At 44.8% G+C, this 14,252-nt stretch overlaps 1 protein-coding gene across 1 annotated transcript in view; it reads right to left on the reverse strand.

Moving 5' to 3' along the window:
• Nucleotides 1-409: 409 nt before the first annotated feature.
• Lrig3 (leucine rich repeats and immunoglobulin like domains 3) overlaps nt 410-14,252 on the reverse strand; it is a 52,069-nt gene continuing 38,226 nt past the window's right edge. Inside the window, exons 13-19 of the mRNA XM_050163865.1 lie at nt 11,601-11,921; nt 10,030-10,311; nt 8,553-9,005; nt 7,716-7,871; nt 5,721-5,864; nt 5,113-5,382; nt 410-3,953 (exon numbers count right to left, since the gene is read on the reverse strand). Coding sequence (XP_050019822.1) covers nt 3,709-3,953; nt 5,113-5,382; nt 5,721-5,864; nt 7,716-7,871; nt 8,553-9,005; nt 10,030-10,311; nt 11,601-11,921 — 1,871 coding nt within the window. The 3' untranslated portion in view covers nt 410-3,708. The remainder of the gene's footprint in view (nt 3,954-5,112; nt 5,383-5,720; nt 5,865-7,715; nt 7,872-8,552; nt 9,006-10,029; nt 10,312-11,600; nt 11,922-14,252) is intronic.

Consider the following 14,252-nt stretch of genomic DNA (forward strand, 5'->3'; position numbering starts at 1 on the left):
TGTACATAATGCTGGGCAAATGAGGGAGCTGCCGAATTTCAACTCTGATCTGGAGATAGGCCAAAAAGGCCATATGGAGAAAAAAAGGGACCAAACCAAACACTGATGGACCTAGGGATGTGGGTCCCCTGGGAAAGCTTTCACTTAGCTCAGTTCAGCATCTCAAAAAGAACCACACCTAACCAAACAAGCACATAAATAAAAAAACAAACAAATATAGCAAACAAACATAAAAACCACTCTGCAAAAACAATAAAAAGTAAATAAATCAACTTTGTGAAAACCACGATAATAACCTCACAGTGACATTAGGTGTTGTCTTCAAACTGGACCTAAGACACTGAGCTAAATCAAACAGTCATAGGCACAAGAAAGAGGCATGAAAAGAAAGTAGTCGTAGACAAAAATCTAAGCATTAACTTTTAACAGCTGTGAATAACTTCCATTCTTAAGAACATTTGACAATGTAAATGTATTAAAAAGCTGCATGAGTATCGGTTAAACTTTCTCTTCATTCATCAAGGATAGCTAACACATGATATGGAATTTAAAATCAAGTACTGAGATCCTTGGTATTAAATGAAGTGAGCAGGAAAGAAAGAGAACTTGAAATTTTACAGTAAGGATAGATTTGACCAAAAAATTATCAAGATAAACTATTAAAAAATAAAACAATTTTTGTCAAAAAACACTCTATCCAATATCAAATTTCTTAAAAAAATAGAGAAGTGACTCCATTTATTGGGCTAATTCTGTAAATGCATGCGTACAGACCCTCTGGCGAGTCTATTATAAGACTGGACCAACCGCTTTTCGGTCCCATTTGAAATCTCTCAGGGCCTATTACCGTACTCTTGTGTCACACAGGTTAATACATGCCTTAAGAAAGAGTTCTGGTAAACAATCATTTCTGGAGCAACTCATGAAGGAATGGTACCTTGTTGAAGACTGATTTTGTTTGGAGGGACAGGGTACTGTTATTCAATGCGCTAACAGAATACTGCCTTTAAAAATGCAAGCTCCAAATGATCCTATTGCACATGGTCCTGAGAACAGGGAAGATAGACAGAACATTCTACAACGATATTCAGGTCTCAGTCTTCAGAAACCTCGCAGCACCGAACATCTGTTGTCACGCTGGCTTCAAGTTATTTCTCTCACATTCCTGAGACAGTACAGAGTATTCCAAAGGTTCTGACTAGCCCTGCTCTGAGAAATAATTTGTGCTTTTCTTCTGTAGGGAGACAACGAAATCCATACAGGTAATTGTGGATGCTTATTAAGCTAAGGGCTACTCCAAGACCTTAAAGAGGTCAAGATTACACAGAATAAATATCTTTAGCATTAACAGTGGGATGAAGAAAGATAAAGTTCTACAACCATCTATTAAGATATGTTTGTACGAGGTGTGACCTACCAGAAAACAAGAAAGCTCTGCTGAAAGTTGAAGAATTCTACTCAGAAACAAACCACATCTTAGGTTGGAGGTATAGCTTAGTGAATAAAGCACTTAATTGAGGCCCTGGGTTCGATCCCCACCATCACAAAAATAAAATGAGCAGACCAAGGGATCTCACATTTGTCCTTGCCTTTATGTTATTTTAGAATCTAATGTCTGCATATTTGGTCATTCACTATGAAGTATCAATACGGTGTATACTCTTTTCTTGCTGATGTCCGAGGAGCTGAGTTTCTCTTTTCTAGTCAGGTAAGATTTATATTTGATCCACAAGTTTGGCCAAAGCACAGTGAAATTATGCTGAGAAAGCCAGTTTTTTCCTCCTGTTTAGAAAGATTTCTTCTTACGTTATGTGAGAGTTTGTCTACAGGTATGTCTGGGCACCATGTGTATGTCTGCTGCTTGTAGCAGCACAAGGCATCAGACCCGCCCCTTGGCACTAAGTGACAGATAGTTGTGAACCACCCTGAGAGTGCTGGGAACTGAACCCAGGCCCTCTGTGAAATCAGCAAGGGTTCTTCACTGCTGATCCATTTGGTAACCCAGTATTTCAGTTTAAGGTGTTAACTTAAACTTCTGTGCCAAAATTTGGAAAAAAAAAAACAACTCCTTCAAAAGAAATTCATAATTAAGAAGTCTACATTTGGACTTCAGGTAACAATGTAGACAAATCCACAATAAGATTTTGAAAATCTGACAGTTTAATAAAGCCAGAGTAAGGGAAATCACTTCTAGTTGCTGGCTGTCCATGGAGGCACACACTTCTTGTCTTAGATTCTAAGGTCTAAGAAGAAAGCTTGCCGTGGTTTAGGCTTGGGACCCTGGTTCTCAATAGAGAAGGACACAGAGCAGGGAAACCTTACCTCTACCACGTACGTCCTCACAGAAGATTCCCCTTTCTCTAGCACTGTTTAGTTTACTTTACAAAACTGGAAATGACGGAATCCCACACCTTCAATTGTCTATTTTTTAAATTTAGTAAGCATACTAACTCTTGTCATGGCAATTCATCATGGGCCAGAGTGTTTTCTTTAAATGGCACATAAATAAGAGTTTTCTAAGAACGAATGTCAAGTTTTATCATCAGAGCCCTCAAGTGTAGTAGGTTTATCTACTCTATTGCTTGGAGCCAGGGTACACAGTGTTGAAAATTCCCATGCATTTATACATGCATGAGCCTGACATGCAGCATCCTCCCTTAATACTGTTTAAAACAAACAGAAGGGATGACAAAGTTAGTAAAATACGTTCCTTAAAAAAATTTGCTTCAAAATACTTTAGAGGCACGGTGCACGGTCGAACCAGCCACTGTGTGTACACCAACCACAACCAGTGAAGATTAGTAAGGCAGCGGAGACTGGGGTGGCATCCCACAGCCACTGTGGATGGAAAACCACCTTCGCCATGGCTTTTTTCCACAGCAGAGACATGCGATCCAGAACCTTCTAGTTCTAACTCAAGCCATGGTGGACGGGAAACTCCCGTGGCAGACAGTAGGTACCGGGCCACAAAGGCATTGGCTTCATTAAGGAAATATGGATTATGGGGTCATTCGAGCCGCAGCTGGGACCAGTTGGCAGCATCAGATCTCCTTCTGTTTGCGAGGCTAGGAACACCTTCTGATGACTGCCTGCCGGAGTGCACTTGGCTGTGACCCACGTGACGACAGTTTGTTAACCATCCAGGGGGTGGGGTGGTCTGAATGGGCCCTTTGGCTGTACTTTTAATATGCTAAATATAACGTCAATTCATTTGAGATGTGATAATACAAATGAAATAGGTCTAAAATGCATTGAAAACAATAAAATCTCTTATTGTATAAATGGGGCTTGGCACCAAACGACACATTTTATTAAATGCAATGTGCAAAATAGAATAAAGTGGCCTCTATTCAAAAAAAGGTGTAAGATGGGATTATTTAAAAAGGCTTTAGTACTCATCCTCAATAAAAAGAAATCTGGCTTTATAAAAATACATAAAATGGACTTATACCATTAATTTACATAGGATATTTTTCATATAAAACAAAGTTATAAAATACTTTTTAAAATGCATTTTTATATGAAAGTTATTCCCGGTATAAATTTTTATAACTTTTTGTAATTTTGGTTCCTCTGTATAAATAAAGCTTTTTTTTTTTTTTTCCTTTTTAAACTTTGTGAGTCCATTTAGAAACATTGGATTCTGTCTCTTTTAAATAGGAGCCCAGATGAGGTAGCATGTGGAAGCTTTTCTTTGGTCCTCCCGGTCTATGTGCCCAAGTCACAAGGCTGGCAGTCTGGAGTCCTGTACGAATCTAATGTCTGTTGATCGGTACCCCTGTGATTATCCTCCCGAAACTCGGTCCTTTCTTTTGCATCTTCCTCTGACTCAGAGTCCAACTCTGCAGAGGACAGCTCTGTCACGTGAAAAGGCCTCGGCTGACAGTCTGGCGGCTTCCCAAAGCTCGAAAAGGCGTCCAGGTGAGGTCTCCTCAGAGGCTTTCCAAAGGTTCCTACAAGAAAAGAAAATCCCATGAACACATGGGTCCTTTCGCTAGAACGTAAAGGAACGCCAAAAGGAACCAGCATGTTTCCATTAACACGACTAAGCTTTTCCCAGCATCCTATGCGGGACTTGGTGTGCACTGTGAACACACTGTCTATAGGATGCAGCAAAGAACACCTGCACACCAGTGTCTTTAAAGCCACCAAACAAACATGCCCATTTTTGTTTTCTCCTGACCCTCAGCAACACTAACCACTGAACATTGAACTTCCTGAAGCCTGTCAATTGAAAAATGCCCCGGAGCCCTTGCCTGAGGATATCTGAGCTCATGATTCTCCAGGACGGGGTGACTGCGTAATACACAGCCAGTGTATTTCCGACAGATTCTTGTCTTGCCCTTTCTTCAACTGTAGCAAAAAACCATCTGATTAACTAAAATGCCTACCCTAGTTCTACAGAATATACTTTCATTTTTTTTTTCTTCAGGAAAGTATAGGAATACTGGAACAATGGATAAAATTTCTTAAACACTTAAGTAAAATGGCTTGGAATTTTTGCTTTAAAAACAAACCAAGAACACAAAAACACACCAGGGCAGGTTGGGGCTTGTTTCTCTGACTGCTTCACTCAGTAGAAATGGCAGCATTAGCTCTCTGTTCTTCCCTCTAAAGTCTCACAATCTACCTATAGGGTTCGCTGTTATCTACCTGCACGGGTTTGCTCTGCAAGCACTGCAGGCCTCTGCCGATGATCATCTCAACTGTCTGAAGCTTGGCTAGGTAGGATGTTGCCTTCCCCAGCTTCCACTGTGAGTTCAGTTAGAAGCCACCAGACGTACGAAACCACAACCATGCAGAGAATACAACTCCACCCCTCAGGCTGCCGGGACCCAAAACCACTTTTTCCACATGGCTGACAAACTCAGCTCCTAAGTCATTCCCCAAACCCTTGTCTCCTCCATGCCACACACAGCATAACCCAGAAAGCTCCTGGGGCTTAGGTACAGATTAAATACATAACCACACACAATTCCCAGCCCTGACTGCAGTTTAGAAAGACCTGCAACTTGGAGGACATCACAATCACATCAGGAATGAAACCATTGCCCAAAGCAAGATGAAGCTTGAATCAGAGAAGTAAGGTAATCCCCAGCTTGATAAACTTACCCATGAAAGAATTACTTGAAGTAACTGATCCTGGTTCCTGACTTGTACTAAAATCCAGAGAGGACTTGTTTAAACACAGAGGCTGAAGTGTGGGTCCCTCGTTCTGAGTGTACATGAAGGTCACTGGCTTTCGTGAGTGTGGCCACGGGATGCTACTGAGGTTCCGTTCACAGGGCTCCTCTGAGGGATGAGTGCATGGGAAGCAGTCCTTCTTCATGTAGCTGGTCTCATAGTGGTCCATTAGAGCTACCCTCGGGTCAGAACTGCATCCTTTTCAAGGTGGTTCCACAACAGAAGGAGATACAGTTAGCACTTCAGGAAGGATGCAGAGGAAGCAAGATGAGAATGCCTCACTGAGAAAAGGTACCAACCCATGTGGCTAAACATAGATACGAATTATGGGTTAAATTAACCCATAATTAACTTAAATTAAGTTGTAAGAGCTAGTTAGTAATAAGCCTGAGCAATAGGCCAAACAGTTTGTAATTACTATATGCCTCTGTGTGTTTATTTGGGTCTGAACGGCTGCAGGACTGGGTGTGACAGAAACTTTCATCTACATTAGTCTTTTCAGGAAACAGAACTGTATTTAGTCAAGAAAACCATACCTGGAAAATAAACTTCAAATGGATCTTGGCCGTATACATTCCCCTTCAAGTATACAGGGCCTGTGGAGCCCACAAAAGGGCAAAGAAATGGGTCAGGGGCAGCGTCCACCTCGGCTTCACTGCTGTTGTCAATATGGCATGTCCCTTTAAGAAACAAACCTCAGTCACTGAACTGGTATTAAATGTCATTCAACATTTGCTCTGGTTCTGCATTTTCCATATTTACAGAAGAAAATTTGGCTAGGATGTAGTAAGAAAGAGAAAGTACACACATACATAGGAATTTTTTTCCAGTTTCTTGAGGCCCATGAAGCTGAAACTGTAATGGTCCATTAAAAGCTATTCTTGGATCTGGACTATAAATGTTTTAAATTGCGATCCACCAATCAGGGCAGCTATAGTTAACTCCTGATAAGCACTGAGCTAAGTGTGCCAACCTTATTGCTAGCCCCGTTTGGATTCTAATGGAAGCGGATCGATGAGTACAGCCATGGTTTGAACGCTCAGCACTATGGCCTTCTGTGAAATGTTCCAGATGACCAGACTCAGTGACTAGTAGCCGTAGTATCATACCTCAAAGCCGAGTCAAAAAACCAAGCCAAACCAAAACATCTCCCGGTAGCTCAATTAAACATATGGAACAATGAAACAGTTAGCAGTGGACACAGCAGTGGGAGGATTACGGAGATGGTCTCAGAGTTGTCACACATGATAAACAGTTAGCAGTGGACACAGCAGTCCACTGGGAAGTACTCGCCTCACTGGTGACTAAACTCTGAAGCTGAAAACAAGCATGCTTCCTTCCCAGTTATGCAGTCCGGTAGAGAGCAACTATAAATACTCAATAAAGGTGCATACTAAAAGAGAAAATGCTGAGAAAAGCCCCAGCAGCTTTTCACAGGTAGAGTCATTGGCATGTGCCCAACACCATGTATATATTTCCCAGTCTTCCTGTAAACCACCTATCTGGGAAGTGCTCTGATTGCCTGTGTACACCGGGAATGTGTCTGGGCTGAGATGCTCCTGCACCACGGTTTCTCCATCTTTAGTATCAGACATAGAAGGCACCCACAGCAGCGACATCAGCTTCCCCCCTGGTCGTGTTTAAGATACCTGGCCTCTGTCACCATGCAAGAAACTCCAACACGGGACACTCGGCGCCAAAGAGCATTCACAGTGCTAAGGGAAGGGGACATCCTCGGATAAATTAAATTCGACCTAATTTGCCTATTTTCTCTTACCATGAAAAAGTGTTTTTCAAGAATTTAACAAAAGGATAAAAAAATGTGTGTGTGTGTGTGTGTACAAGTGTGTGCACACACGAGCTTGCACACTTGCACATAAAACAGCAGATGCCCTGGAGCTGAAATTACGGTAGTTGTGAGCCACTGAGAAGCAGAGCCAAGCCCTCCAGAGGAGCACTTGTGCCATCTCTCCAGGCTCCAGACACTGGAATTTTGTGGGGACTTCCATGAATCTGTAGAGCGCTTCCGATAGCAATTTTCCTTCCATCTTAATCCTTCCAATCCACGAGCGTGGGAGATCTGTTGGTTTTCTACTATTTTCTTCAGTTTCTTTGTTCTGTGTTTCCAAGTTTTACTTGTGCTTGTCTTTCTCTTTGTTTAGATTTGTTCCCCGAGCAGCTATAAAAGGGCACTATTCCTACTCAGAGGGGTCAATTCTCTTTCTCTGAGGTTGATTCTCTCTTTCTCATGAGCACCTTCCCACTGTATCTAGTCTTTAAGAAAACCTTAATATCCATTCTGGAAAAACAGTAAGCAAAGGTGGGGGTGGGGGAAAGGATGGGAAGAGAAGGGGAAGAGGGGGAGGGAAGGGGAGATGACAGAGGATAGGGTGGGGGAGAGAACTGTAGTTTTGCTAGCAATCTTGGGCTAGGGCCTCATCACCGTCACCAATTTCTTCTGAAAATTACTGTTACATCTGGGACGTCCCCCGTGACTTTAAAACAACAGTCCCTGGACATCTTAGACTTACCAGCACTGTCGTGTTGCGGTAAGAAAAACCCGCCCGAAGAAGTAAGGAACTGGTGGTGACTTCCGTTTTCCGAGGAGATGTATCCATCCTGTCTGTCAGCTAACGTTCCCTGAGAGGACAGATAACTAGGGATATCGGCCGGCAAGTTGGTCTCATCTGTAATCAAACAACAGCATCCATGAGGAGTCTTGCCCCGGAGCTGCCCGCTGCCCGCACTGGTCTGCTTTCTGTAACACCAGTTAAGGGACAATCTATTCTGGAAAAACCAGGAACGGCCCATGGCTGCTTTTCAGCTTTGGGCCCGAGTTAATTTTCACTTTATTGCCCACGAAATACACCCTTGCCCAAATTTCAAAACCATATGTTCAAAAGGTAACGAGTCAAAACCATAAATGGAGCCCTTGGATCGCTCTCATCTCATCAGTAGCAGAAGGTGCAGGCAACCCTCACGACAAAATCCTGCTGGGCTGTGCGCATGCGTACACAGAACACGAAGAGCTGCCACTAGAGGGTGAGCCAACTACCTCGCTACTGCGGCTCCTGCCTCCTTGCTTGCATCCATTCTGAAGAGGAGGGATTTCACTGTGCTTTGGGTTTTATCTCTCCGCCATCAGGATATCCTGATGAGGTTTTAGTAAAAAAAGATTAATCTCTGCGCACTGGCGTTATTTCAGGCTGGGGTGTCATTTTTAGCTACCCGCATTCCTGCAGCTCACAGCAAATGAGTCACCCTTGTGAGAGGGACTCAGACCGTGAGACAGCCCCTAGAAGAGCCTGCCTAGGAAACCACAAATCCACATGACTCCCACAGCCCCGGCCAGGCTGCTGTTTACACACCTGTGTTAGTAATGCTGCAGTCTTCGTTCCTCCGCCTCGTGTGGTAGATGATGACCACCCACACGAGGGACGTGCCCACCACACAGCAAACCACGGCTATGATCACGACGCCCACGGTGGCCCAGCCGTCATCGTCTAAGGACGGGGCGGTCATGTGCGGGGAGTCGCAGGTGGGAGTGGGAATCACGCTGAGGCGCATGTTGCCTCTCTCGGTGCCGAGGGTGTTGGACATTTCACACGTGTACTTCCCGGCGTCGCTGACGTCCGAGTCCACAATAATCAGCAGCTGATTGCCTGCTGCAAAAAAGTGCCTCTCGGTCACCACCAACGGGCTGTCATCTTTCGTCCAGTTCAGCCTGGGGGGTGGACTCCCACCAGCGATGCACTGTAGGACCGCCGTTTCTCCCTTGGTGACAGTTCTGTCTAACAGAGGCCGCAGAAATGATGGAGTCTCTGAAAACACAAGGTTTGAGATTTCCTAGATGAAAACCGGGTTCCATTTAAGAGCTCACAGGGGAATTTATTCAAATCTTATACCCCTACAGCTCATTGAACAGGTGTATTAAAGAGCCCCCAGTCAAGGCAACCTCGGATCATATCACCCATTCCACCAGGGAAATCTATGAGTTTTTACCTCACCCTCCCTCATAATGTTCCAAAGCTAGTAATTACTGGAAGATAAAATATTATTTAATCTAGAAAATTGGTAAAAAAAATATTAATTTCATGCACAAGGCTGCTGATACGTTGACAAAGGCAAACACTCTTTAGAGATTTCCTTTGATTACTTGTAACTGTGTATTTGACATGTATGTGTCTGTGTGTGGAAAGGTGTGTGCTCTGTGGAGGCCAGAGGGGGTAGGTTCCCTGGGGCTGGAGATAAAGGCAGGTGCAAACTGACACTGTGGGTGCTGAGAACCAAAGGCAGGTCATCTGAAGCGGGACATACTCTTAACCATCCCCATGTTTATTTCTTTAAAATGAAGTTTCTCATGCCAGAGACCTTGAAAGGCCTTCCTGTTTCCTGACATCTTGGTAGGTTACTATAGCTCTCCTAGAGACCTGGAGACCCTAGAGATCCGAATCTGAGAAACACCTGTTTAAGTAGGTGGTAAGAATTCCACAGAGGCATGGGAGGCAAAGGAAGGGGACGGGTCTTCCCTGTCTATCTAGAGACACTTTCCTTCATACTTTTTACAACGCTGAGCTGTCCAATGGTTGTGAACAATGCCTGCCTATGAAGACAAGACTGAAGGCTGTACTCGGAGTGAAGGGGGCAGAGTCATCTCCCTGGTCACAGGCCTGAATATGTAAAATGTCTCCTGGCTTCAAAGCTACCCAGAGGCAGCTCTTTTAAAGACAGAACTCTCTGTGTCTTCATCTGCCTCATCCCCCAGCTGCTTCTAACAAGAAGGGTCTCTGGGTGAGTCGGGGCATTCGAGAGGGGCTCAGAATCTTAGGAAAGCACCTGCCTTACCTAGCACCGTCAGGGTGGCGTTTGCAGAAACGCTGCCAGCGCTGTTCTGAGCCGTGCAGCTGTACACGCCAATGTCCTCGATCTTCACATCCACTATGAAGAAGACTTCGTCCTCAGGCATCACGTGCATTCGCCTCTCCCGGGCAGCGGGGAAGTCTGTGCCTCCATCCTTCTGCCAGGCTATCTGTGGGGCCGGGTGTCCCACAGCAGCACACTCCAGGCGGGCCATGGCCCCGGCGCGGATGGTGAGGTCCATGGGGGTCTTGGTGAAGGAAGGCAACACTGAAACCACAAGAGCCATGCAGTTGACATTAGCGTTCCAAGGGTCATCTGTCCCGCCCCACTTCCAGGTACTCAAGGAGATACGGGACTTAGGTAAGGCAGGGTTAGTACTCTAAGACAGAGAAGCTAAACTTGAACTGGAGAAACGGAATAGCTTGCTCCGGGCTACACAGGCTCAGTTGGGACGGAGTCAGAATGACACTCGGGTCACAGGATCTTTGGACGGGAGATCCTCCCGGCAGGCATTCTCTGGCCACATTTTAGCTTTCTCAAAAATTAACTGTGAGATCTTGGGCAAATCAGTCAATCTCTCTGCACTGTGACTTCATCTATTCTTCCCCAGTCCGACAGGACCTAACATTTGGTGACTGCGTCCTGTTCTACACTTTCAGTTCCCCTGTGTGCCAGGCCTTAGCAAGGGCTTGCTCAATAAACTCATCCTCTGTCAGGCAGACATTAACAGTTAAAGCAATAAAGTGGAGAGCATCCAAAATACAATCTTAGAGCTGCAGAACTGTCTGCCTGCCACGCAAAGGATGCTACAGCACCGCTGCTTACTCACAGTGGCCACTATGGATGCATTTACAGAGCGCTACCCAAACTCCAAGGTGCGCTGCCAAGCTGCCGACACACACATTGTCTTATTTATGGGTCACGGCATTTCTAAGAAGTGGCACTTGGCATCTCTTTTTATTTTATTTTTATGTGCATTAGTGTTTTGCCTGCATGTGTGTGTGTGTGTGTGTGTGTCTGTCTGTGTGAGGGTGTCAGAACCCCTAGAACCAGAGTTACAGTCGTGAGCCGCCACGTGGGTGCTGGGAATTGAACCCTGGTCCTTTGGAAAAGCAAACAGTGCTCATAAACACTGAGCCATCCATCTCTCCAGACTCCATCTCTCCAGACCCCATCTCTAGTTGGAAGATACAGGTACAAAGGTAAGACACTTGGTGAGAGCCGTAACTATGTATCAGGAGTGACAGAATTCACACCCAGAGCTTTTAAAGGCAGCATGCTCTGTGGTCCCACACATCACCGTGCCCCAGAGAGAGAGCAAAAGTATCTGGTTCATTTTAATTCTGGTTCATTTTGCCATATCTAGAGAGGCGGATCTAATAAATCATTACTTTAGATACGAATAATAAAGAATAGCAATTTTCTGTAGCTAGGTGGGAAACTATAAGATAAAAAGCACGGGTTGGTGGGGGAGAGAGAAGGGAAGGGGAGGAGACAGACACTGTAACTATTACTAAACGGTATCTTTTATCACTAGAGGGAAGTGGATCACGCACTGTTTACGGTGAGCTTGGCTTTGACGGAGTATGATGACCCGAAGTGGTTGGAGATGATGCACTGGTACTTCCCCTCACTGGCGAAGGCCACACTGTGCAGCCTCAGGATGGTGGTGTACTCCATCACCTCGCCTCCCTGGGCCCGGAGGTGTGCATAGTTCTCCATTTCAGCATCCTGCAGCAGTTCGTTGTCTTTTTTCCAAGCGAAAGTCATCGGGGAGTCACTGCTGCTGGCAGCTGAGCAGGTAAAACTCACGTTGGAGCCTTTTATTGCTGACTGCGTTTCTGGTTGAACCGTGATCTGGGGTTTGGGGAAATCATCTGTTTAAAATGGAGAAGGAGGAAACAAAATGATGTGAGGGGCCTCAGAGTCCACCACCGCTCGAATGCCAACAACAGGAAACCAAGCAGAGGGCAGCTCGGGGGTGACCCCAAGCCTGTGTTTTATAGGCACATCGGCGGTCCCAGGAATGAGCAACAACCTGGGAGAAGGCTCAGAGGTAACCTGCCCGGGTTCAGTGGAGTAGAAGGCGCCGTTTTCTAACCGAGAGAAGTGGTACCTTGAAACGGTCGTAGACGTTTATGCCACATGTCTGGTATTTCATATACACATAAGAAGAGAGGTTAAGGAGGCACAAGGGAAATCAGACCGTATTTAAAACCGATGGATGCAGGGGTAAGGCTGGCCGACAGCAATTAAGTGATTGTTTTAAAAGAGCCCACGGAGAGGACTTGCGATGGTCCCAGCAGAAGGAAATGATTTAAGTTAGAGGTGATGGATCTACTGGGTAGCAGCCAATCTGCTCACAGGACATCTTTGTGTACCAACTGGCCACAGTGCACTCGTACACAAGGATAACTAACATAATCACCATATCAGTTACCATTCAATGAAAGAATATTTTTTTAAGGAAGAAAGAAAAGCAGTTTTAAAACTTCTAGGCTCATAGATGATCTTTGAACGTTATTCTCAGTGTCTACAATCTTTGCTCAGGCCCTCCATCCAAAAGAGCAACCAAACCATAAGCAAGGCAACATCTGCGAATCATCAAGATGGTAACAAGAGCCGGCTGCTCTTGCAGAGGACCTGGGGTTTGTTCCCAGCACCACAGTGCTCAGCTCATAACTGCCTGTATCTACGATTCTGATTCCTCGTCTGGCCCTCTGGGCACCTGCGTACGCCCAATGCACAGACAGACAAATCGGCCGACAAACCGGCAGACGCATATGTAGGTAAACTAAGAAAAGACAGTAATGAACAAAAAGCAAACAAACCCAAAAAGCCCAAAATAAATCAAGCAATCGAAAAAGCATGTGCGAGCTAGCGCGCTGGCTGGGGCCTGAAGTGGGGCAGCCCATCAATCACGCTGCCGCGCGCGCAGCCTGTCTGGTTACATTATAATTAGAGCCGGGCAACTCCCCGTTCTAAGCAGTTATTTTTAGTTCTCTGTTACTTTTTGGAAGAGTTACCTTTTTTGAACTTCATTTTCTCAGAGATGGCCTAAATAAACCCTGCAGGAAGCTACCAGATCTTCTGGATAATGGCTGATCTGAAAACACAAGTTTGGGGCCATGAACGGAAGCAGAGTGCTTCCCCAACCACGGCTTGGCTGCCTACTTCCAACCCTACGCCTGTGAGTTGTTAAATAGGACAGTTGCGTCTGTGTGATTTTTTAAAAAATTCCATCCCATAAATCAATGTTCGGCTTCACAATGGGGAAGGAAAAGAAAGAGACTAACAGGGCAGACGATGCATATGGGGTTGTCTCACAGTACCGGGGTTCGTACATCCTGGCCAGAGAACTGCGAGATAGAGTATGGAGAAAGAGTGAGAGGCCCTTGTGGATGATCGCCAAAAGCTTATTTGGTTCCAAAGCCTACATCAGAAGTTTTATTTTTAAAAATTGCTGGCAGCATTACATTCTGCAACCTTCTATCAGGCAAAGCAGTATATAATCAAATTTTAAATGATGCCAGGATAAAATGTGAATCTATAGTTTCTTCTCACACATGCTTAAATTCAAGCAAATTTTGATTTTGTGTTTTATACACACATTTATTTTTGTAAAGGTTTCCAAGGCAGCTAAGAGTAAAGAACAGTCTGGTAGCTATGACAGAAAACTGTATCAGAGATGGAAACTTTATTTTATTTTATTTTAACCACAGTCTGTTCCTAACTAGCCACAGGAATTCTGGGTAAGACGACTTCAAATACTGAGATTTTTGGTTGCTAAGACAATGGATCTTAAAATGATTTACAATGAATTCAAACTTGCCCTTCCTCCTGACGCTTTACCTGACAACAGTTAATGTCTCAGCAACCGTAATTCCTTGGCTACTGAAGTTTCTTTCCTCCAAGCCTCTCAACAAACCCCAGCAAACTGCACAAAGGGGCCACAAGTGCCGCCATCTTGGATGCGAGAGGAGCTTAGTGCTGGCCTCGCCCCTTCCTGAGAGTGGTAGGCATTTATGGTTGCTGAGGAAGGGGGAGTCGTATAGCTATAGTGCACTGCCTGTTCATGAGTAAATAATATACCCAAACATGCGCATATAGACCACGCTTATTAAACACAGTGGGTCACCAAAAAGGGGGTTTGGTGGAAGAGGACAAAGAGCTGGCAAAGGGCAATGGTGAAGTTTTTACATATATAT

The sequence above is a fragment of the Alexandromys fortis genome, unplaced genomic scaffold (genome assembly GCF_014885135.2).
Source record: "Alexandromys fortis isolate MF-2015 unplaced genomic scaffold, M_Fortis_MF-2015_v1.1 scaffold_125, whole genome shotgun sequence".
In the NCBI taxonomy this organism is placed as follows: domain Eukaryota; kingdom Metazoa; phylum Chordata; class Mammalia; order Rodentia; family Cricetidae; genus Alexandromys; species Alexandromys fortis.